The sequence below is a fragment of the Rhineura floridana genome, chromosome 5 (genome assembly GCF_030035675.1).
Source record: "Rhineura floridana isolate rRhiFlo1 chromosome 5, rRhiFlo1.hap2, whole genome shotgun sequence".
Taxonomy (NCBI): Eukaryota; Metazoa; Chordata; class Lepidosauria; order Squamata; family Rhineuridae; genus Rhineura; species Rhineura floridana.
In genome coordinates, this window is record NC_084484.1 from 163880366 (window position 1) to 163906225 (window position 25860).

Below are 25860 nucleotides of genomic sequence, written 5' to 3' on the forward strand. Positions count from 1 at the left end.
TGCCAATGCTGTTTAACATCTATATTAAGCCCCTGGGAGCAGTCATTAGGAGTTTGGGGGCAAAGTGTCATCACTAATAAACTGGGCTTGAACCCTGAGAAAACAGAGGCACGGTGGGTGAGCTGGTGGTTCCAGTGTTCAGGAGTTTGGCCATTTACCTGTTCTGGATGGGTCACTTTCCCCCTGAAAGCACAGATATATAGTTTGGGGATGCTCCTGGATCCATCTTTGTCACTTGAGGCTCAGGTAGCCTCAGTAGCTAGAAGTGCCTTTTACCAGCTATAGCTGGTGCGCCAACTACAGCGATTATTGGACACGGATAGCCTGGCTGCGGCAATACATGCATTGGTAACCTCAACACTTGAATTACTACAATGCACTCTAAGCAGGGATACACTTATATCTGGGCTGGAAGCTCCAGCTGGTGCAAAATGTTGCAGCTAGACTGTTGATGGGGGACAGACTACTACCAGCACATAACTCCGGTGCTTATGTTTGCACTTGTTGCCTGTGTGTTACCAGGCCAGGTTCACAGTTCTTGTGTTAATTTACAATGCCCTTAACAACTTGGGTTCAGGATATCTTAAGGACTGCCTGATCTTTTATATCCCAGCCTGATCACTGAGATCTTTGGGGCAGTCTCTGTTGGTGGTCCCCCATGGCTCAGATACATGGTTCGTAATGACTAGAAGCCATGCTTTCAGTATGGTGGGCCCAAGCCTGTGGAACTTCCTCCCAACGGAGATTAGACAGCACCTCCTTTTTGAATTTCAAGTGCATGACTAATTTTTTCTTGTTCCAGCAGGTATTTTTAGATGGTTTTATCATGTTTATTGTATTGTTGTTTATTTTATGTATGGCTTGTTTTTATGTATAGTGCTTAGAAATTCAAATGAGTAAGTGGTATATAAATGTTTTAAATAAATAAATAAAGACAAGTATTTCTATTTCTCTATTACATCTAAGTCAGGAGCAGCCATCCATGACCTATACTCATTATCTGGATGCAATGGTGGCCTGGATGCTGGCCAAGAAACGGAAAATGAATCCTGACAAGATGGAGGCACTATGGGTGGGTGGTTCCTGAGTCCAAGAACTGGAGAATTTACCTGTCCTGGATGGACTTGCATTCCTTCTGAAGGGACACGTATGTAACTAGGGAATATTCATCTCTGTAGCTGGAGGCCCAAGTGACTTCAGCAGCAAGAAGCACACACTATCACTTCCAGCTGGTACATCAGCTACGACTATTCCTGGACAGCAAGAGCCTTGCTACAGTGATCCACATGCTGGTAACTTAAGATTGGATTACTGTAACACGCTTTATGTGGGGCTATGCTGAGGATTGGTTCAGAAGCTGCGGCTAGTGCTGAATACAGTAGCTAAGTTGCTCAGTGGGGATTCCTATTGCATACACATAAAGAGCTAAAAGAAAACAGAAGTATGAGCACTGTGCAACTGCGCATGGGACACAACTTCTCAGTGTGAAGGCAAGAGTAAACTGGTTGTGACTGACTGGATGTGAGCAAGCCCTCAGAATCAGCTATAATCCTGCCTTCCAGCACTAGAGGGAGCTCACATCTCACCTGAGAACATCTTCACTCAAAAGAAAGAAGAGTTGTGCTAGCTACCAGCTAGCTATGGAGCTAAGTTTAAGGTGTACATTTTGGCTTCTAAAGCCCTAAACTTGGTTATCTGAGGGACTGTCTCCTCCTGTAGAAACCACCCAAGATACTGCAGATGTGGCTCTCCTGACTGCACAGTAGCCTGCAGAGACCATTTAACAGAGGTGCACAGGAAGGCACCATTATGGTGCTTACAATGTGGGTTACTGGAGGGAAACAACTATGAGATGTTTTTGTCAACTATTAATGGCATACGTTTACTCAGGTGTTTCCTGATCCTTAGCAGTGGCTCCTTGATTCTCTGGTTACAGTGGTGATATTAAGTGTTGATTACTGATTTGTACTGGATATTTTTGTGTTTTTATTGTATTGTGAGCTGCTTTGCTATTTATTTATTAATTTTGATAAATGAAAAGCACCATAGATTAGACAGACAGACAACCTTCAACTTAAAGTATGCCACATTATTTGATTATATTTTAATACGCAACTTCTAATCATGAATTTAAATTGGTACCTTCAATTCTAGCTGGCGCACCCAAACAATGTTATTCACAACTTCAGAAAGATTTTTCCCTGAAAGCGGTCCTGATGCTTCACCAGGAGTACCATGACATCGTGCCTCAAAGTCTGTTTGATAATCTGTATAACAGCAACAAGCATTAGTGAATACACAGATACTACAGATAGCTCTAAAACCGCTTAAATTCTTCTCCTTATACCCAGTTTAATAAGGCTGGGATTTGATTAGTATTTTGAAAAAGTTCTATACTGCTACTACATCCCAGATTCCGCAGAATTTGTTTCTAATGAAAAATTAACATATTTTAAAACAATATACCAGTACCTAATTCAGCTGACTTGTCAAAATTGTCTCTTGGTAAGTCCCAGTTCAGTGAACCTGGAATCCAGGAATATTTTGATGGGACTAGAAAGTACAAGATTTAAGTATGCACTTGAATCTCATAGACATTGTTTGTATTATTCATTTGTTCACTCCATAAAAGTTCTATCCTGCCCTTCATCACCATGCAATCATAAAACCTACCCTTGATCTCCAAGCAATCTCAGTGTGGGCTGCATAATAAAATAATAATCAGATTTATCCCAATTGAAAAACTAAACAAAAATGTCGTAACTGATAATACATTCTTGAAGCAAACAACCAGACTTTACATTAATTTATTATATATTTTATATTAATTTACTACACATTGTCAAAAAATAGCAAGAGTAGCTGAAAATATCTACCTTTGATTGAGTCTTGAAGTTTCGCCAACAAAGTTTCTCTTTCTAAAAGCAATTCTTTGCTAATGCTTGGCCGCCTTACTAACTCCTTGTATTTCTGAAATGCTTGAAGAAGCTAGAAATAAATATATTAAAAATTCCTACTACACAAATACCAGCAAATCATCAGGGACTAGTGTTTATTAACTATTGCTCAGTTAGATGCCCTAACAAACCAAATTTCTGCTATACAGAGAATGTGAGCGCTACTGCTTTAGTTAAGTAGATCACAAAGAAGATTTTTATTACTATTTATTATTTATACTTTGGTATAAATAAATAACAGTGACATCAAAGCAATTCACAATAAAATATAACATTTAAAAAAACCAAATATATTAACAATCATAATCAGTTGAATTAGTAAAAATAGGTAACATTCCATAAATCAGCAGCAGCAGCAAAGACAATAAAGGAGATTTCCCAATAAGCCATCTATAAAAAAATCTACTGGTTGATAAAAAAGAGGTTTCTGCCCAAGCTTTGTTTATGCAGTTGTTGGCAGGGATGTTGTCATTTCCCTAAGGGCTGACATTCCAAAGAAGAGGGGGTCATTGCTTTCTGCAGATTTGCCCATCTACAGCAGCGATGCCCAAACTTTGGATACCTGGGCAGTTTTTCATGTTACATTCACTCTACAAAGATACACGGCGTGGGACCTCAATACCTTGTGGAACGCCTCTCTTGCTACGAACCTACCTGTTCACTTCGTTCAGAATCTAAGGCCCTCCTCCGGGTACCAACCCATCGGGAAGCCCGGAGGGTGGTCACCAGATCTAGGGCCTTTTCTGTGGTGGCCCGAGTTGTGGAACAGCCTCCCCGAAGAGGTACGCCTGGCGCCTACACTCCTATCTTTTCGGCGCCAGGTAAAGACCTTTTTATGCTCCCAGGCATTTTAATCTTTTAATCTTCTTAACCTTTCTAATCTTTTAATCTGTATTTTCTTTAATTTGTGCTGCATTTCGTTTTTGTTGTTTTTTGTTGTTTGTTTGTATATGTTTTTGTGGTCTTTTATTATGATATATTGTATTTTACTTTGTTCACCGCCCTGAGAGCTATTTTTGCTAATGGGCGGTATATAAATCGAAATAATAAATAAAATAAATAAATAAATACATACATATATGCTCCAAAAGCTCCCATAACAATGAGCAGGCTACCTTTTTGCAACTATAGAATAACCCTGTTAGTACCCTCCCTCAGCTTCACACCCTCCTCCCCTTTGCCAAATCAGTCAGGGCTCAGGTTTGGGACTGGGTTTTCTGGTGAATCCTGGGTTTGGAATTCACTTATGCATATCAGCAGTAGTTCTGGCTGCATCGGAGAATCCAAACATATCCTTATTCTCATCCCTGGGGATGAACCTATCCCTGACACAGCAGACAAAGGAACTGGGGGTAGAGCTGGAAGAGCTGCTTTTTATCTCTTTAGTCACATGACCTGCCTATCCCCAGCAGTGAAGCCATAACCCATGATTGATCTAGAGGCCTCCCACACAACATCCAGAGAGTGTTGGATGCACCCAACATAGTAGCTTGACTTTTCAAGACATACTTTGGCTTTGTTTGTGGTAGATTAGCGAGACCCAACAAGCAATCAGGTAATTATTGATCTACAGCAGGGAAGATGAATGTGTAGCCCACATCCAGCCTACAAAGCCACTTCCAATGACCCACCAGCCCTCTCCCAAATCTGCTCATCCTCTTACAGTACTTGCAAAGGCTCCTCTTCTTCCTATAATGTGGCATCAAGACCAGAAGGAGTTAGCATCAGGAAACAGAAAGGTACACTCCTTCCTGTATGCTAAGACCTTCTAGCAATCTTGTTACGCCAGAGGAAGAAGAGATGCCTTTGCAAATAAGTGATGGGCTTTTCTCTCCATCACAGAGCTGGACTGGGAGGGGTGGTTCCTCTCCTCCTAGCCTAGCATTGCAATTGGGAGGAAACACTATCTCTTGATCATCAATGATCTGTTTGTATATCCACATACGTCTGTATGATGGGCACACACACCCCGTTGGCACGCACCACTCAGGGGGGGTGGCTGACTTTCAATGTGGCCCTCAAGTTGAAAACGTTCAGCTACCCCAATCTAGAGGCTAGGTGCATGTATTATTTCTAGCAAGCATGTCTTTAAATGCCAATTAATGCCACTAGTAAAACCTTCAACTTATTTAAAAAAACATACCTGTTGTGGGCTGTCTTGAATTTCTGAAATAAATGTTTTCAATTTGCTTGCTATTTTTTGTTCTGCTGGAGCAATAATTCTTTCATATTGACATACGGCTGCTTTCCATAATGGCTAGAGACAGAGAATATCTATTTAGTCTGGGACATTTTAATCAAAACGCTATCAAATACAAGCTAAGAAGAGTGTAATAATAACATATAAGTGCTAATACCTCTGTGTAAGGATTATAATGCACAGGATTCAAACCAGCAAAGGGCTCAAACACCTGGGCAAGATGCAAGGCTTGCTGTTCACCAGTTGGCAAAAAATAAGTAAGTTTCTCATGAAGTGTTCTAATAGTTAGCACCTATACAAGAAAAGGAATATTATAATTGTATATATGAACCCATCACCTGCAATAGTTTATTAACAAACTAAACTGCATGCAACAAACCCTAAAGTCAATAGAGTATTTAAAACCATTCTCATAAAATTATTTTAAAAAGCATTCAACAGATGAAACATGTAGTAAAAATTACATTCATCTATTATTATATTACAAAATTATATATTAACAATTAGATTTGAATAAATTTCTATAATTATAATATATAATTTTGTAACACTGTAGTATTTGAAGTAATAAGCCAAACAACATAATATTGGAGGCCAATGGGAAAACTCCCCTTAATGTTAACAGCTTTCAATTGCACTTCATGGGATTATACTAAAAATTTTCTCTAATGCATACCCTATTAATATTAATGGAAATTCCACAAGAGAATAGAACTTCCAATAATTTCAACAAGGTTTCTGCCAAAGAAGTTCCTAGGAATTAAACATGCGGAGTTCTTATATATTGAGACAGACCATTTGTCCAATTAACCCAAAATTGTCTATTTTGATCAACAGCAATGCTCCATGGTCTCGGGGCCAAACTAGAGAGCCAACAGAGGTCCATGATAATAATCTGTTTAAAGTCTGCAAAAAGCAGCCACCAAAACACAGTGCTGGAGGATGTTAACCCTTTCCTCCCCACAGCACCTTATCATCTTGATAAAAATCACCCCAAGGTTTCTATTTGCCCCGTTAGAGAAAACTCAAATATGGGGGGAAAGGATTAAAAAAATCCTTCCCCTGCCTCACTGTCTCAATCTGAATAATGTTCCCTGTGGCAACTTCTTGAAAAATAGAGATCCAACTCAGAGATCTCCATCATCAATTGACTTTGGCCTGTAAGCATAACCTGTATAACCTTTATAGAACCTCCTACTGGACAACCTTGAACCAGAGAAACAGGGACAGAACTTTGTGACCTCAAACATGCAAGTATGCACTCTATCACTGAGCTGTGGACCCTCCACATCAGAAAGTTTTACATTTAAACTCTTCAGATGCTCTTCCACCTCACCCTAAAAAGTGCAAAATGAAACAAACTGATACCTCTTCAAGGCGTTTACCAAGTTTGCCTAGTGTTTCAGGAATGTATTTCTCATTTTGCCATACATGTGGCGTATAACGCTGCCACAGCTGCCCTGTAAGATGATCACAGGCTGCTACCCATTGTTCACAGATCATGATGCCAGCCTTCAGATTTTCTTTCACAATGTGAAAGGAATCCTCCCATAGATTTAAAGTTCCTAATTTCTTCTGAACAAATCTTCCAAGAGAGCCAGCTGAAATTACATACAAATTTGTAGAAATTACATGTCTTTAAAAGTGCTGTACCTTCTCTGTTCCCCATTACTACATCTGGCTTCAGACCTTTCTTCTTAACATAGCTATATCCAGTAGACAAGTGTGATCATTCAGTTCAGAACACAGAACCTTTATGCTATCAGTATTAAACAGCACTCACATGAAATTTAATAGCACTGACTCAAATACTTCGTATAGTTGGACTTATCATTCAATGTTAGTCTTACTCCGAGCAGACCCATTTAAATTAATAGAAATGACTGACTTAAATTTATTAATTTCAATGGGTCTACTCTGAGAAGGGTTTAGTTGAATCTAACCCATAATGTTTAACATGATGAAGTGACATATTGGCTTAGAAGACAACAGGTAGCAGAATTTCCAGATACCCAGCAACCTCATTTAACAAATCTGATTCCCTGTAAACCATAAAACATCTGTGCTCAGTCTATCCAGATTAGGGTTGCCAGGTTCTTGGCCTGAGACTGATCCTGTATCTTTGGGAGAAGAGAAAGTCAGCCAAGTGCAGGTGTTCTTGCAACTCTGCAATGGGAAGAACCACAAGGTGGAATTCTCCCTTCCCCCTGCACAACTTTTAAAGATACAGAAGACCTCTTGGTTGCCTGGCCCGTCCTCCAAGAGGTCTTCTGTATCTTTAAAAGTTGTAGAGGGGGGAGGGAGAATTCCACCTTGTGGTTTTTCTCATTACAGAGTTGCAAGAACACCTGCACTTGGCTGACTTTAACTTCTCCTAAAGATACAGGATCAGTCTCAGGCCATGGACCTGGCAACCCTAATCCAGATCCTCCACATACTGCAGACAAAGTGGAATCTCATACTGCCCAAATTACATGAGGAAGAAGAGTGATGTTGATTCAGATAACGCCATAGTAATTTCCCTTTTCAAGTAGTTCTCTTCTGGATTAGCATTATAATAATGACAAAATGCTTGAAATTCCTCTGCAGACACACTCAAAGTACACGAACTTACATTTTAACCATACGTTTGTCACAACTGAGTTTTTCTACCCACAACTTTACCTATAACATCCAAAAGATTTTGCATGCGTGGCTGTAGAAAAGGTTCATGATCAGGTTGTCTCCACACATCATCAACAGTATCCCGTGTAGTCTCAACTAAATCCACAACTTCAAATAAAGATAGGCTGTCCAAATTGTAATAATCCTAGAGGTACAATGCATATTTTAAAACACAACTTTCCACAGGAAGAACAAGTCATTTGTGTATTAATATTTTTATGAAAATGCTTATATAACTTAAGAAACTGGGAGGGAAATGCTTTGGGATTTTGCTATTTTAATTGATTATTGTTTGTGGTAATTACTCGCTATTTACACCAGCCTTCACCAACTTGGTGCCCTCCAGATGTGGTTGGCTGGGGCTGAAAGGATATATAGTCCGACAATATCTGGAGGGCACCATGTTGGTGAAGACTGACTTCCACCTTTGGACACAGGGCACATAGTAAAACACTAAAATAACAATAACTTTGTATGCATTCATTACTGACAGCCCTGTTCCTTTTTGTGGATATATTATTTTGCCATTTTACTTTATTTAAACTAATTCTAGGCCACCTTTCAAAGGAATTTTCTGAAGCAGCTTACAGTAAGAAATAATACCACGCAGCGCATAGTTAAACTATGGAATTAATTCCCACAAGAGGCAGTGACGGCCACCAACTTGGATGGCTTTAAAAGAAAATTATACAAATTTATGAAGGATAAAGCTATCAATGGCTATTAGCCATGATGGCTGTGCTGTGCCAACATAGCCACATGCAGTATGCTTCTGAAAATCAGTTGCCAGAAGTCACAGGATGGGAAAGTGCTCTTACATTCAAGTCCTGCTTGTGGGTTTCTCATAGGGATCAGGTGGCCACTGTGAGAACAGGATGCTAGAGTACATCGGCAACTGGCCTGATCCAGCAGGGTCTTCTTCTGTTCTTCACTGGTGAGTGGCAGCCATGTGAACAAAGCGGTAGCAGAAGAGGAGGGGATCCCAATGCCCTTACCAGCTGATCTTACAAGACATCAGCAATAGCAGCAACTTTCCTGCCAACATACCACTTCACCAGCCACCATGTCTCACAAAAAAGAGCTCAATCAATGAAAGACTTATGCCCAAATGAGACAGCGCACATCCATGGCAATCTCACTGATTAAGGCATATGGTGTCCCACATCATTCATAAATCTTTGAAACAGATCAAAATCACTATAAGCTTCAATACATGAGAATACATGCTGATTTCTGTAGTGAGTAAAAACATTCAAGTGGTCAAATTCTTATTGGCCAGAGTACATAAGCCTTCTAGCCCTTCTTTAGGGTTTCATGAAATCATTGAGATATGCTTCCAAGCAAAGACCACAGTCCAGTGAAGCCTAATCCCTGAAAACGCAAAGAGGGTTTCAGCCTGTCAAAGCTAGCAGGAGTAACCAAACATGCAAGTGCTGCTATGGATTGTGACTATTATACTACACTAGAGCACATTTTATGTAGAACATCACTGAATAAATAAAAGCTACGCACATATGCAATGGCTTCAAACAACTCTTTAAAATGCAAGGCTCTCTCCTTGCTACACGACTTGCTTCCACGTTGAGCACGCTCTGTCCAGAACTGAAACTCATCATTTGGACTAAGTATTGCTGTAAAAATAATAATAATCCAGCATTCAGAATGGTGTTTTAAGCATATGAAGTCGATTAAGCATATTAAGCAGGTTGAAGGAATCCTAGTTACAGCATTGACTTTAACCAATTTCTGTTACTACCAATAAACTCATACTGTGCAATGCAGTTCCACATTGATTTAAAACATGTTTATCTGGAAATACACAATGTGAAAACTAACTGATATTTAAGTTGCATTGAGGCCTTACATGTTAATTCTAAAACACACTTATGTGAAAGCAAATTCTACAGAAATCAAGGAAAAACAGTCCAAATGACAGTTGGAAAGACAGATTATTGTATCACACAAATTACAAATCCATTTCTAATCTAAATTCCACTGCCTATAAATAAGTGTTAGATGTATCTGTTTTATTTTTAAAAAATTATAACCCACCCTTCATCAGCACTAACACCAGGGCAGGGTATAACATAAAATAAATTATAGACAATCATAAGCAAAAGAAAAAGTGGGGGGAAGGAGAGTGCCTTTAAAATGCCAGCAAACAAAAAATAACTAAAAATAGCCGAGCAGAGGAGAAGGCCAAAGCATATACCTTGAACATCATCTTCCCGGTATTTGGCTCCTGTATAAGCAGCATCTGTTCTCCTAAGAACAGAACCTAAACCAGCCTCTAGCTCTCGCAAAAGATTCTGGAGCTTGGGATCAAAATCTCTACTCCATCTCTCATCCTGCAACCAAGATTTCAGGTGATGTCAATTTCATATTGCAACTGTGTATCATTTAGTATTCAGGTTTTCAGGCCTAGACTTTAAACATGTATTTATTGTCAAAGCAAGCATGTGGAGAAAAAAAGTTTGAACATATACAACTACCCCACTACCTCCCTCCCCCTTGCTCTCTCCAAGACTTTTGCACCTTCTTCAATGCTAAAATTGAAACCATCCCTTCTCCAACACCTCTCAATCCTTTCTTTTTTCACTCCACCCTATCTCATTAATGATTTGATTACTCTGTTGTCCTCATGTAATCTTCCTATATACCCTCTTGATCCCCTTCCCTCCCCTCCCCTCCCAACTCCTAATTGCCATCTTCCCTATCATTATTGTTCCTCTTCACATAATCATCCTCTTCTCTAGTTACCCCTCTACTGTGTTCACACATGCCTCTCTCTCTTATATTCTCAATAACCCATCCCTTAAACTCGCAGCCCCTCTCCAGTTATTGCTCAGTTTCCCTTCTACTGCTGGCCTCCAAACTCTTGCAGCATGCTCTCTCGACTTTTTTTTACCCTACAGACTCAGGGATTGTGACTTTTCTCTCATACTTTTGTTCTGGATCCCTTTCAATTCAGATTCTATCCTTTGCATTCCACTGAGACAGCCCTTATGAAGATCACAAATGATCTTATCGCCAAGTCAAAAGGTCTTTATTTCGTTCTTATTTTTCTTGATCTTTCTGTGGCCTTTGACATGGCTGACCATGAACTTGTTAGACTCTCTAAATGATCTGGGATTTCACAACTTGGTCCTTAGTTGGTTTGCTTCTTATCTGTCAGGCCGCTTAACCAATGTGTTGGCTGGAAGTTGTGCATCATCTTCTTTTCCCCTCTTGGGCCCTTTGTAGTTCTTCCTTAATACCCTGTCCCCGGGTAATCTTATTTGACCTCATGACTTTCACTATCATCTGTATGCTGATGATACACAGTTCTATCTTTCAACCACAGACCTTTCCTCTAATATCCAATTATCTTATTACGGCATGTCTCTTGGACATCCCTGCATGGATATTTCATTGTCACCTAAAAAGTAATATGGCAAAGACAGAACTGCTTATTTTTCCTCTTAAGCCCTCTTCCCCATATACATTTTCTATAACTGTTAATAACGTCCCTCTCCATCCTGTGGAGGAAGCACAGTCTGGGTTTCATTTTTGACTCTTCTCTCTTATATGCTCCTCATACTGAGTCTGTGGCAAAGTCATGTCTTTTTTTTCCTTTATAATATTGCCAGAATCAGACCTTTCCTGTCTGTTTCTTCTGCAAAAACTCTAGTTCATGCTTTAGTCATTTCTCACCTTGACTATTGTAATCTCCTTCTGACTGGTCTACCACTAACCCATATTAGTCTGCTGGTTTCTATTCAACATTCTGCAGCTGTGTGTGGAAGGACTCTGTGTGCTGCTGCAGCTGTGGCCACTTACTCTACAACTCTGCCATCCTGTTTTTCCTCTGGTCCAGGTATATGAAGGAGAGGGGCCGCCTGAGGCAGTGCCTCGGCGTCGCACTTGGAGTCGCCTTGGAGAAGAAGACCATGGAAGATTCTTTGTTCTTACTGCTTTGTTTTGTTTGGGTTTTGTTTTCTGATAACTGTTATGATATGATGTGGGAATTATCTTATTTTATATCTAGTTACTGTATTGTATACATTGTACATTTTCTGATAGTTGTTGTTGTTGCTTTTTTAATTATGTTACTTGATTTTTAATTGTATTACTTATACTGATGTACTTGTAAGCTGCCTTGAGGGCCTTCTGGTCAAAAGGCGGGGTACAAATAAATCTATAATAATAATAATAATAATAATAATAATAATATAATAATAGCTAAGATCATTTATTTGGCCTGTCGTTTCAATCACATCACTCCACTTTTGAACTCCCTATTGACTCCCTATTCATTGTAGGATTCAGTATAAGCTTCCTGTTCTAACTTTTAAGGCCCTACAAGATCCAGCTCCCCATTATCTCTCAGCCCTTATTTCTTATTATAGCCCTGCTTAGGAGCTTTATTCATTGAATTCTATGCTTCTTACCTGTCCAAGGGATTTTTGTTCCCTAGTTCAGTTTCATCCATTTTCCCTTGCCACTCCCTACTTCTGGTCCTGGACCACTTGCAGACTGCTCTTTCAATTACTGTTTTTAAATCTTGGCTGAAAACCTTTGGAATCTTGGTTTAGGTGTTACCATTATAATTTTCCATGTTCAGTGTATGTGCACCTGAACAATCTGTCTTATTCCCTATCTGTTTTAGTTCCTTCCTTCTCTCTATGTTCCCCTTTTATTTTTAGTTAGATTGTATGCCTTTGTGGCACGAACATGTTTTTATTCATTATTTTTTCTGTACAGTGCCATGTGCATTGATGGGGCTATGTAGTAGTAGTAGTAGTAGTAGTAGTAGTAGTAGTAGTAAATGGAGAACACATGGTTTGCATGCTAAAGATCTGAGTGCAGCCCCTGGCTTCTCCAGATAGGGCTGGGAAAGACTTCTGCCTGAAAATGTGAAAGCTGCTGCCACTCAATTAGCGTAGCCTAGGATAGGAAACCTGAGGTTCTCCAGATGTTGTTAGGCTCCAGTTTCATCAGCTCCAGCCAGCATAGCCAATGATTAGGGGTGATGGTAGTTGTAGTCCAACAACATCTGGATGACTGCAGGCTCTCCATCCCTGGTAAAGACAATATTGAGCTAGATGGATCACTGGTGGATGCAAGAATCAGTCATATGACCAAGCTACAACGTTCAGCTTCAATGCCTGACATACACAAGGATCTTCAAGGTGTTCTGATGATCTGAGCCAGCAAAAGGTAAGCTATGCACACAGGACTCTTTGGAGATAGGAGTGCTCAGGACAATTATCACTTTGCCAAGGAAGAGGGGGAGAGGTGCTAATTGGCAGGATCTTCCACTGAGTTCCTGTCAGACCAATTTAACTATCATGGATTGAGAGGAGGATATTTGAGGGCACTACATTGGGTACTCCTGCTCTAAGGTTATTTATGAAAGAACAAGTAAGGTCTTGGGCAGGCTACCATGACGTATGCACTACTATAACTAACATTGTAATCAAGCCTAAGTTCATGCAACTAAAACAATTGTGTATTCTCTGCCTGTTTACTCCTGGCTCGACTTTACTCACTTTCCTTTGTTATTTCCTTCATGCTGAACTTTAGATTGTAAGGTTCTCTGCCCTCATGTACTCTGTAAAATGCCATGCACCTACCTGATGCAACAGTAGTAGCAATAACAACAATAATAATAATACACTGGAAAATGTGCTTGTTATTTGGAAGTTCTATTAATTTCAAGAAGACCAACTTCCAGCTTACTGTACAACTTAAATGGTGTGGATCATTTGGAGCCTTGTAACCCTAGCTAACTAAGAACTGTGAAAGCCTATTGGAAAACAGAATGCTAGATACTATGGGTAACAACCAACTAAGTTGTACTTTGAAATCAGTGGAATTCATTTCAGTGGATCTTCTCAGAGTATGACTGTTGGCTATCATCCTGTAATTTAAAGCTAACAGAATATATCAAATCACTACTTTGATGTAAAAAAACAGTACTGAAAGAATAACTATAGAGCTGGTTTACATATCAGATTGAACCACAGGTGATTTTAAAAGTGGTTTAATGTGAACAAGCAGTGTGCTGATGCACACTGCTCAAAACTTTCAAAGTTGCTCTTCCTCTACTCCTGCTATGTCAGAGAGAAAACAAACCAGATGCTGGTTTCACATTACGTTCATGGTTTCTCATTCGTGGTTTGTTTAAGGGGACTAAACCACAAGAGCCTATTTGCACATAAAGCCAGCCTCTGGTTTGTTGCCTCCCCAGAGTTGCAGGTGCAGGAGTGGAGCAACTTGGAAACTTTTGAGCAGTGTGCACTAGCACGCTGATCTTTAACATTAAACCAATTTAAAATAAACTATAGTTTAATGTGTGAACTAGACCATTGTAAAATACCAGAATGCTGTTAATATGTAAAAAAAACCCTGAATGTGTATTGAAATAATTTGGGATATGTATTACTTACTTTCAACAATACTGGTGCAAATACCTGCCGTACTGCTTGATAAAGCATATTGACAGGAGAATCTAACATAGATGAAACAAGAATATTGCTATGAAGGTTATCTTCTGTGATTACATCTGGTCGTAGTTTGAAGAATACCAACATTTTGTCATCTGAACTGCCAGCTTCAACCTATAAAATCAAGAAACACCAATGTTCATGTTGACTGTAAAGCAGAAAACCTATTCACCATTATTTAGAAATCACTAAAATTATAGTAGGGATGGTACACAGATTAAATTAACGTGTTTCCTGCCCACAGGCTCATGTTCTCATGTGACACAACAGGGAGGGAAAGGGGGGGAAGGGAAGTATGTCATATGCTGGACTAAAAAGTGAGACAAACTATTATCCCAGCTATACCATAAAAAGAAAAGCAAATAGGGAAAATATGAGATTTGAATCATTTTAAAGGAAAACATAAAGATAATATGTGACTGAAGAAAAATCAAGGGCTTAGACATCTTTATAAAGAGTTTCTGTATTAGTTGAGCTGAGGAAACAAAGTACAAAATATAGAAAAAACAAAAGACAAAAGGAGGGGGAAGTATGTATATTATAAACAAGGGTACTATTTATTTATTTATCAAAATGTATATACTGCTTGAATGTAAAGACACTAGTACATTGCCTGGGCATTTTGTATAGTATGTGGTTTGTATTAGGTGGGCTCATTTCAGTCTTCTGGTTTGTTTGTTGTTTTGCTAAAATCCAAGGATTTCCCAATGTGTTTTAAATTTATAAACAAAAAGCGCATAAGATCTCTTATCAATTAAAATGCAGCAAATTTGTGTTAAATAATGAAGAATAAAGACTAGGAAAGGCAGCTGCTTTATACCAGGTAAGTATAATCTATCTAGCTCAGGATTATCTGCTATGACAGACCACTGCGCTCTCTCCAGAGTCTTAAGCAGAGGTCTTTCCCATGACCTGCAACCTGATTTCTTTTCTTTTATGGAGTAGTAAGGATGCTCGCTTATGAACATAAGACTTGTTTTTCTGGATCAGATCGAAGTCCATCTAGTTCAGCATTATTTGCAAGAATTCCAGCAAACAGCAGACCATCTGTAACCTGCCTGAAACTGGCCAGTGAACAGCTACCATCTGCCCAATCCAGCTTATACTCTTATGCTAAAAACAACCCCCATTAATTTCAGTGGGAGCTGTAGGCCTCCTATAAACTCTTAAAACAACCATGCATACAATCTCAGTCTATCTACATATGATGATCACCTACAGAGGCACTTGTGTCTTCTCACAGCCATTTCCCTAGTACATACAGTATGTTAAGTGACTGGATCATACACCAGACGCTGTTGTATACTTGGATATATTTTTTTGCAATAATCTAACCTCTCAGGTTTTATTATAGTAATCTAACACCTCAACGACCACTTCACCCCACATGAACAAAACTGGACCCTGCAGCATTCATCAGTGGCTTCCTCCCTGTGCCTCACCCAAGGGAGGCACAAAGAATGGCCACACAACAGGCCTTTCCAGTGATGCCCTCTGTCTATGGAATGCTCTCCCCAAGGAAATGCACCTGATGCAAAGAACATCAGTTTTTAGGCCTTTGGTAGTTAAGCCACCCTCTACTGTGGTGCTCATGTTTTAGTGGGGTGGGGTACAACTTATCCTTCTTATTGTGTTATTGTATGAGCATTTTAGAAAAAGTGTATTGTATTTCTCTAGTTTAATTGATTTTAACTAATTTTTTTGTGTGTAAAGCAACTAACAAATGCAATGAGTAATAATCATGATAATGATGGTGTTTGGGAGATCAATTTGTGAATCAAAAGTATCCTAAACTGCTCCTCAAAAGATCTTACTTGATGAATGTTTGCTATTTTTCTTTTATATAAAACTAATACACTTTTAAAAAAAAGAGTATGAGTAAGTGATTGTAGACATGACTGTTGTACTCCTTTTGTTATCTATTAGATTAGCTTGCCCTCCTTGAGGATGCACACCTTAATGTGGTGAAGGGGTCTGAGAGTGTTGAAGAAGCTGAGAGCAATTCCGTCAGGAGTCTAGACCAAGAGGCTAGACTCCTAGCAGGGGCACCCCAGGCGGAATGGTCAAAGCTGAGACAACAGACTAAGATGCATCCAAACTCAGAGGAAGGCAATGGTAAACCACCTCTGAATACCTCTTACCACAAAAACTCTATGAACAGAGTATCCAAAATGCAGCATGAGATAGTGCTGGAAGATGAGACCCACAGGTCAGAAGGCAACTACAAAATATTGTGAGAAATAAGAAGAAATGGGGTTGCTTTAATAGTGAGAAGTGATGTAACAAAAGCAATTAGGACCTACAATGCAAGGTCTGAGCAAGTGATATCAATAAGATTAAACAGGAAACCTATTAACATAACCATCATCCAAGTCTATGCTCCAACAGCAAACACAGAAGAAGAGGAACTGGAGAGATTTTACACAGAAGTACAGGAGGAAATGGATCACACACCAAAACAAGATGTGATGATAATCATGGGGGACTGGAATGCAAAAGTAGGGAACAGAGAAGAACTAGGAATTGTGGGGAGATGGGGCTTAGGAGATAGAAATGAAGCAGGAGAAAGACTTACTAAATTCTGTGAAGCCAATATATATCATTATTGTTATGGTCAACGACCAGCATGGGTGAAGCCAATAATTTGTTTCTTGCAAACACATTTTTTGAGCAACCAAAAAGACAACTGTATGTGGACATCGCCAAATGGTCAATATAGGAATCAAATTGGTTATATAATTGGTAGCAGAAGATGGAGAACTTCCATACTTTCTGCGAAAACAAGACCAGGAGCAGACTGCGGTACAGATCATGAACTGATCGTATCGAAAATCAGAGTAAAGCCAAAGAACAATAAAGCAGTCATAATGCCAAAATACAATTTAAATAACATCCCAGAAGAATATAAAGATCAAATAAGGAACAGATTTGAGGCTTTAAACTTAGTCGACAGAGAACCAGAAAAACTATGGAATGAAGTCAGAGACGTTATCACAGAAGAATGCAAAAAGTCAATACCTCTCATTAAAAAGAGAGAAAGACCTCAATGGATGACTGAAGAAACTCTTAAAATGATTGAAGAGAGAAGGAAAGCAAAAGCAAGAGGACATAGAAACACGGTCAGAACCCTAAATGCAACAATACAGCAATTAGTACATAAAGACAAAGATAACTATTACAATAGTTATTGTATACAAATACAAGAGTACAACAAAAAGGGAAAAACAAGAGCCCTATTCCAAAAGATCAGAGAAATGAAAGGGAAATTTAAACCAAGAGTAGGGATGTTGAATAATCAACAGGGGAACACACTGACTGACTGAGATAAAATAAAGGATGGAAGCAATACACTGAAGAACCCTATAAAAGAGATGCCAGGATGACAGATTCATTCACGGAGGAACCATATGATGAAGAACCAGAAATTTTAGAATGTGAGGTGAAACCTGCTCTTAAAATACTTGGAAGAAACAAATCACCAGGAACAGATGGCATACCAATAGAGTTGCTACAAGCTACGGAGACTGAAAATGGAAATTGACTGCCTTCAAGTCGATCCTGACTTATGGCGACCCTACAAAGAGGGTTTTCATGGTAAATGGTATTCAGAGGTGGTTTTACCATTGCTTTCCTCTGAGGCTGAGAGGCAGTGACTGGCCCAAGGTCACCCAGTGAGCTTCGTGGCTGTGTGGGGATTCCAACCCTGGTCTCTCAGGTTGTAGTCCAGCACCTTAACCACTACACCACACTGAATCTGTCCAAATTTTGACAAACATTTGTCAAGAAATATGGAAAACCAAGCAATGGTCCACAAACTGGAAGTGTTCAATATATATCCCAATTCCAAAGAAAGGGAATGCAATAATTATCAAACTATTGCCTTAATTTCCCATGAAAGTAAAGTAATGCTCAAGATTCTACAACAAAGGCTCTTGTCATATATGGAGCGAGAAATGCCAGACGTCCAAGCTGGATTTAGAAAGGGAAGAGGCACCAGAGATCATATCGCAAACATACATTGGATAATGGAACGGAGCAAGGAATTTCAGAAGAAATCACCCTGTGCTTTATAGATTACAGCAAAGCCTTTGACTGTGTAGATCATGAAAAACTATGGAATGCTTTAAAAGAAATGGGGGTGCCACAGCATCTGATTGTCTTCATGCGTAACCTATACACTGGACAAGGGGCTACTATAAGGACAGAATATGGAGAAACCGACTGGTTCTCAATCAGAAAGGGTGTGAAACAGGGGTGTATTTTATCACCCTATTTCTTTAATCTATACACAGAACATATCATATGGAAGTGGGATCGGACCAAGAAGAAGGAGGTGTGAAAATTGGAGGGAGAAATATCAATCATTTAAGAAATGCAGACGATACCATACTACTAGCAGAAACCAGTAATGATTTGAAACGAATGCTGATGAAAGTTAGAGGAAAGCACAAAAGCAGGACTACAGCTGAATGTCAAAAAGACTAAAGTAATGATAACAGAAGATTTATGTAAGTTTAAAGATGACAATGAGGACAGTGAACTTGTCAAGGATTATCAATACCTCAGCACAGTCATTAACCAAAATGGGAACAATAGTCAGGAAATCAGAAGAAGGCTAGGACTGGGGAGGACAGCTATGAGGCAACTAGAAAAGGTCCTAAAATGTAAAGATGTATCACTGAACACTAAAGTCAGGATCATTCAGACCATGGTATTCTCGGTCTCTATGTATGGATGTGAAAGTTGGACAGTGAAAAAAGCGGATAACAGAAAAATCAACTCATTTGAAATGTGGTGTTGGAGGAAAGCTTTGCACATACCATGGACTGCGAAAAAGACAAATAATTGAGTGTTAGAACAAATTAAACCAGAACTGTCACTAAAAGCTAAAATGATGAAACTCAGGTTATCTTACATCATGAGAAGACATGATTCACTAGAAAAGACAATAATGCTGGGAAAAACAGAAGGGAGTAGAAAAAGAGGAAGGCCAAACAAGAGATGGATTGATTCCATAAAGGAAGCCACAGACCTGAACTTACAAGATCTGAACAGGATGGTTCATGACAGAAGCTCTTGGAGTTCACTGATTCATAGGGTTGCCATAAGTAATCAACTTGAAGGCACATAACAACAAAGCTTAGCTTGCACTCACCGTTTTAACAGAAAGGCTATACAGCTACATAACAAGTGAAAAATTCAAAAAGTGAAGCTTTTCCTTTCATGAAAAACAGTGAGGGGAGGGGGAAACTTCATCTGTCAAATTTTCACTTGTCCTGTGGCTGTTAAAAGCATAGGAGCCCTGGCAAAAGCAGGGGCAAACGTGCAACAAACATACCAGAAAACCAAAGGAACATAATTGCTACATCTCAGCATTCACAAACTCTGGCTTTACAAGTGGATTTTCAAAACATCCCAACTCATGACAAAGCTGCAATCCTCCTTCTTCCTCTCAGGCTACAACAGGCTGCAATGCAAACAGTGAAATCTATGCTTATATATTGGAAGCAACTCACATTGAGATCAATAGGGCTTACTCCCAAGTATGTAGACACAACTGGAGCCTATCTACGCAAGGATGCAATCCTAAACCCACTTACTTGGGAGTAATCCCCACCAAATTTAATAGGGCTTACTCCTGAGTAAGGTTAGGATTGCACTCCAAACAGTCAGAAAGGCCAACTGTTTGGGCTTCCTGGCAGAATGGGTCATTCAGTACCTTATTGGAGACAACGATCTGGTCTTCCGAGTGTTGAACACACAGGAGAAACTCACTGCCATCATCCAAGAAGTTGGCCAGTTCGGGGCTCGCAGAAAGCGGGACTAGGCTGGTGAATGAGGAGAGCCCAAAGTAGTTTGCGGCAGTGGCCGAAATAAATATCTTCCTCTTATCTCCATCGCCATCCCCGTCCAGAGGCATGGTGGCTGAACCTGGGAGAGCGATAGAACAAAAACAGTTTAGATAGGTATCGAAATGTGGAGAACACATCAAAATCCCAGAGAAGCAAAGCGAGGTTTCGACCCACCGCGGAAAATGGAGAAAAAAACTATGACCCCCCCCATCTAGGGACGGACACTGGGAAAACAGTTTCCAGTCAGACCCGTAGCGGGGAGGGGACTGGGGGGGGGGGCGCCCCCCTAAACATTTTCTGTCTCCTTCCTTTTTTTTTATAAAAAATATAAATTAAACTTACAGAAATCCCCGCTACTTTTTTGGTGCCCTTCTGAATTTTGGGTTGGATTCGAGCCTGTTTCCAGTCTCGTTAGTAAAAGGAAATCACCTTAGGACAAGAAACGACAAAATAGGATGAATTGCCCCGAAATTTATGGGGAGGGGTACCGCATACAAAACATAGGGCAGTTCACCACGCTACGGGAAGGGCCACATACGTGGCGGTGGCCAAATTTCGGAGTAACAGAAACAGCCCGGTGGACTGCTCGAGGCCGACAGCCGATGCGAGGCCCGGTTACTATGGTAACGAAAAATGGCGGACGCCGCCCCACGCTCGCTAGTTCGCTCTGGCAAACTGTCAGGCGCGCGCCCCAGGCTAGAGAAAGCGAAGGCCACTTTCCTAGGTTCTCGAAAACGCGTTCGGTCGATGAGATAGGCGGTCGCTAGGCGCGTAATGCAAGATGCGAGGTCCGTGCCTTCCGTTTGCTACAGTGTAAACAACCTGCGGGGATGCTGCTGATGTCCTGTGTTGAACGTCTCGTGTTTCCAGTGGCTTAAATGTGCGGTGCTGTGTTAGGCTTCAGAAATGAAAAGGGTGACACTTTGCTTAGCCTGCTGTCTTTTACAAAAGCTGACGGTCTCGTATCCACACTTTCATGGGAGTAAGCACCACTGAACCCAGCGAAGCTTACTTCTGAATAGACATGGATAGGATTGCACTGTAAAGCCACAAATCTCAAACCATTTTCTTCTGGAGCTTTTGGTGCTGAAGATATTTTGCTGTATACTACTGTTAGAACAAAATAATAAAGCCAGGTACTGTCTTACTTCTTTCAATATCAGATCCACACCATTCATTTGAACCACATCCAACACACATTTAAATTACATGACATCCCCCAAAGAATCACAGGAGCTATAGAAACAAAACGCTACAGAGGAGAAAGTTAACCAAGCTGGTAAAGCTACAACAAAGTGCAATCCAAACAGTGTAGTGCAGTGGTTCCCCAACTCCCCATGGACCACTTGAGAATTGCTGAAGGTCTTGACTGACCACTTAATTTTTCTGCATGTTGTAGCAACTGTAATGTGCTGTGCTAGATGCCGTAGGATTTTTAATTGTATTTTTACAGACATGCCACGGACCACTTGAATAAAGCTCACAGACTGCTGGTAGTCTGCAGACCACAGTTTGGGAACCTGTGCTCTAGGTGTTATTAATAAATCTGGATCTTCCTACAAATGAAGACAATGAAAAACTGACTCAGACACAGAAATTAATACAGTATGTATTAATGTATGTAAAATGTGTTCTTTTATTTTGCTTAATGCAGCTATTCAAGCAAACATTTATTGCCTGTGCATATTTACTTCTGATAAGATTGAAAAAAATGTATGGATTGGTCTCTCAGTCATGCTTACAATACAGTATTACTGCAGAAGACTTCATGCATATCTGATCAGATTATGGATCCATTATTACATAATTCTGGAGAGAGGTAGAAAAAAGTATTATGAAAGATTTTGAAAGGAAATATTGTTTTTTCTCTTAGAATTGCTTTGCTGAATCTTGTAAGGAGTATGTTCAGCAAGGAGATGTTAGGTAAATTGCAGCTAAGATGTGTTAATCACCAAGAATAGGAAGTCAAGTAAAATTTCTTCTTTAGCAGATTAGTCCAGATTGCTTTTATTTATTAGTTCAGAGCCTTTTTAGCTAGGGTTGCCAGGTGTCAGGTTTTTGCCCAGAAACTCCAGAATTTTGGGATGCTCTTCAGGGGAGTCACCTAAATCTCCGGACTCTCACCCTTCATTTAAAAAAAAATAAGTTTCTAGGTGGTCTGGTTCTCAAGATATACTGTACACCAAAACATCAGCCGCAGCCGCCCACCCGCAACTTCATTTAAATGAGCTCGTAGCTGGCTGCTCCCGCCCTGTCAGGTTTGTAGCCAATGTGAAGTCAGGGTTGTGATTGACGAGGTAGCAACTAGAGCCCTTTGCAAGTCAGAAAAGTTGTTTTTTCCTGCTTTTCTGAAAATCTCTTCAATTAAGTAAGTATATAGCTTTCAGTCTTTTTCTCTCTTGTGCGCAGGAGTCAAACAAGTTTAAATTTTCCTGGGCTGTTGAAGAGGGGAGCATTTTGAAAACCTTCCCAATATGAAGCTTTAATCCAGTACTTGCTTTTCTGGGAGTAAAGCTGCAATGCTAATCCCACATAATGTAAATCCCACTGAATTCAATAGGATTTACTTTTGAGTAGACATAGGTAGGATTGTGCTGTAAATTGATGGGACTTTTCAGTGAACATAGCAAAGAATTGTGTTTGTGTTGTAATCCTATTTTTCAAGCAATTAGGATTACATAGGTATCACTGCTTTTATTATGTAGGAAACTAATACTGATTTTATTTTTTTTAAATGTTCTGCAGTGACCAACTGGTTTTGACAATAAACTACTATATGGGGTGTATGTATTTTTACATCTCCTGTGTGTGTGTGTGTGTGCATGCATGGAGACTTTCCAACAACCCTGTGAGGTAGGGTTGCAGACTGGAAACCAAGGCAGCTCACAATAAGAAATAAATCCCTTTAAAAAATCCAATTAGCATAAAAACAAGTATAAACAGTTGCAAAACACCTTAAAGTGGCATGATTCTGAATTTTGGGTTGGGTGAATGAAGTTCCTTCTTGCTTGAAGTTGCAGTTCTGTGCATGCCTCCCTGTTTGAGTAAGCCCCATTGAATACATTGGGACTTGCTTCTGAGTAAACAAATATAGGATTGCACTATAAATATCTTTACAGGTTGTGTAAATGATAAACTTATTTGATAGTCATGCTTACATAAATATTTCTTCATACTATGTCCCAATTAGGCTTGCCAGGTTCAATCCCTGAGACTGATCCTGTATCTTTAGGAGAAAAGAAAGTCAGCCAAGTGCAGGTGTTCTTGCAACCCTGTAATAGGAAAAACCACAAGGTGGAATTCTCCCTTCCCCCTGCACAACTTTGAAAGATACAAAAGACCTCTTGGTTGCCAGGCCCAGCCTCCAGGAGGTCTTTTGTATCTTTCAAAGTTGTGCAGTGGGGAGGGAGAATTGCACCTTGTGGTTTTTCCTATTACAGGGTTGCAAGAACACCTGCACTTGGCTGACTTTCTTTTCTCCTAAAGATACAGGATCAGTGTCAGTGATTGAACCTGGCAACCCTAGTCCCAATGTATCTGATTTCACACTATGGTTGTACATCATGATTTACTCTGCACTTTTAAGTGTGGCCTTCTTCCTTGGGGTGAACATGGTTACCCTGTTTCTATCCTGAAGGGCATATTAGGCTGAGAGATGGTGAGTAGCCCATGGTCACCCAATACACTTTATAGCTCATTTCCATTTTTAAAAATTAATTAAAACTATTAATTTGTGGCAGCACCTACCTTGTGGAATTCCCTCCCTTTGAATATTAGGCAGGCGCCATCTCTGCTATCTTTTCGGCTCCTTTTGAAGACTTTCCTCTTTCAACAAGCCTTTTAAGTTGAGACCTATCCCAGTCTGCATCTGTGTCAGAATTGTTTAATATGTTTTTTAATAATGTTTTTAACCCTTTTTAAAATTTTTGTAAAACAATGTTTTTAATGCTGTTTTGTTTTAATGTATTTTTAGATCTGTTTTTAGAATGTTTTAAAGTGTTTTAGTGCTTTGTTTGCCGCCCTGGGCTCCTGCTGGGAGGAAGGGCGGGATACAAATTGAATAAATAAATAAATATTTACATGCAGGTAAAGTTTATTAAGTAGATCCACACAATATTTGTAAAGCACATCCAACTTGTATTTAAAGCACATAACTTCCCCTAAAGAATCCTGGGAAGTGTACTTTCTCCCTCGTTATAGTTCCCATCACCTTTAACAAACTACAGTTCCCATGATTCTGTGGTGTGATTAATGTGCTTCAAATACGTGTTGAATGTGCTTTAAATGAATGGTGTGGATCTGCATTAGGTATGATGTGCATTCATTAGTGAATTGAAAAGAACAATTTTAAAACATACTTTTTTCAACAGGTGAAGGGTTGTAGCTCAGTAGTAGGCCATATGCTTTGCATGCAAAGGTCCAAATTTCAATTTCTCAAAAAGTTTATTGCCTGGAATCCTGGAGAGCCAATACTAGTCCATGTCATCAGTATGCAGCTAGATGGCACCAAATGGCCTGAGTTGGTATAAGGCAGATTCTTTGTTCCTAAAAATGGAAAAAGACCCAAAGGCCACAGTGACTCTAAAATTTATTTATGTATTTTAATTACAACATTTATATACCACTTTATTGTAAAAAATCTCAAACCAGTTTACAGAAAAATTAAAACAATAAAATTGTTGCAAAAACAGTTAAAGACAGGTATTTAAAAATAATAAAAATAATAAAACCAACAATAAGTTAAAAATAGATAAAAACATAATAGCTTCTACATGGCTGGGTAGGCTTGCCTAAACAAAAATCTTTTTAGCTGGTGCCAAAAAGAGTACAATGAAGGTGCCTGCCTAATGCAACTAGGCAGGGAGTTCCAAAGCATAGGTGCTGCCTCACTGTGTTGTTGTTATATGCCTTCAAGTGGATTACAATTTATGGTGACCCTATGAATCAGCGACCTGCAGTGGCATCTGTTATAGACCACCCTGTTCATATCTTGTAAGTTCAGGTCTCTGGCTTTCTTTATGGAATCAATCCATCTCTTGTTTGGCCTTCCTCTTTTTCTACTCCCTTCTGTTTTCCCCAGCATTATTAGCTTTTCTAGTGAATCGCGTCTTCTCATTATGTGTCCCTACCTCACAGGATTGTTGGAAACGTTATTTTCAATGTTTATAAGATTTTATAATCTTGGAACAGATTGTTTTATTTATTTATTTATTTCTTAAACTTATATACCGCCGGACTAGCAATAGCTCTCTGGGCGGTTAACATAAAATACAATAAAATTACAGAATCTGATACAACAAGCATATAAAAACTACACAATCTAAAACCAAGTTACAAACATTTAACTAAGATTAAAATGCCTCAGAGAAGAGAAAGGTTTTAACTTGGCGCCGAAAAGATGATAGTGTCGGCGCCAAGCGTACCTTCTCGGGGAGACTGTTCCTCAATTCGGGGGCTGCCACTGAGAAGGCCCTAGATCTCGTCACCACCCTCCGGGCCTCCCTATGCGTCAGGACCCGGAGGAGGGCCTTCGTAGTAGACCGTAGTGTACGACCCGGTTCATATTGGGAGAGGCGTTCCGACAGATATCGTGGTCCCGCGCCGTATAAGGCTTTATAGGTTAACACCAACACTTTGAATCTGGCCCGGAAGCGTATTGGAAGCCAGTGCAGGCGAGCCAGCACAGGTGTTATATGCTC

The 25860-nt window shown here is 39.7% G+C and overlaps 1 protein-coding gene across 3 annotated transcripts in view; it reads right to left on the reverse strand.

Moving 5' to 3' along the window:
• The window catches only part of DYNC2H1 (dynein cytoplasmic 2 heavy chain 1), a 438789-nt gene extending 418027 nt beyond the window's left edge, over window positions 1–20762 (reverse strand). Inside the window, exons 1-11 of one of the 3 annotated variants that reach the window (XM_061628720.1) lie at window positions 20591–20762; window positions 20029–20240; window positions 14253–14423; window positions 10034–10169; window positions 9334–9452; window positions 7822–7966; window positions 6526–6758; window positions 5315–5449; window positions 5101–5214; window positions 2877–2988; window positions 2143–2267 (exon numbers count right to left, since the gene is read on the reverse strand). In XM_061628720.1, coding sequence (XP_061484704.1) covers window positions 2143–2267; window positions 2877–2988; window positions 5101–5214; window positions 5315–5449; window positions 6526–6758; window positions 7822–7966; window positions 9334–9452; window positions 10034–10169; window positions 14253–14423; window positions 20029–20229 — 1491 coding nt within the window. In that variant the 5' untranslated portion in view covers window positions 20230–20240; window positions 20591–20762. Of the gene's footprint in view, window positions 1–2142; window positions 2268–2876; window positions 2989–5100; window positions 5215–5314; window positions 5450–6525; window positions 6759–7821; window positions 7967–9333; window positions 9453–10033; window positions 10170–14252; window positions 14424–19647; window positions 19736–20028; window positions 20241–20503 lie in introns of those variants that run through there. The other 2 variants (XM_061628719.1, XM_061628721.1) reach the window with 2 other exon arrangements.
• Between the last annotated feature and the right edge of the window lie 5098 nt (window positions 20763–25860).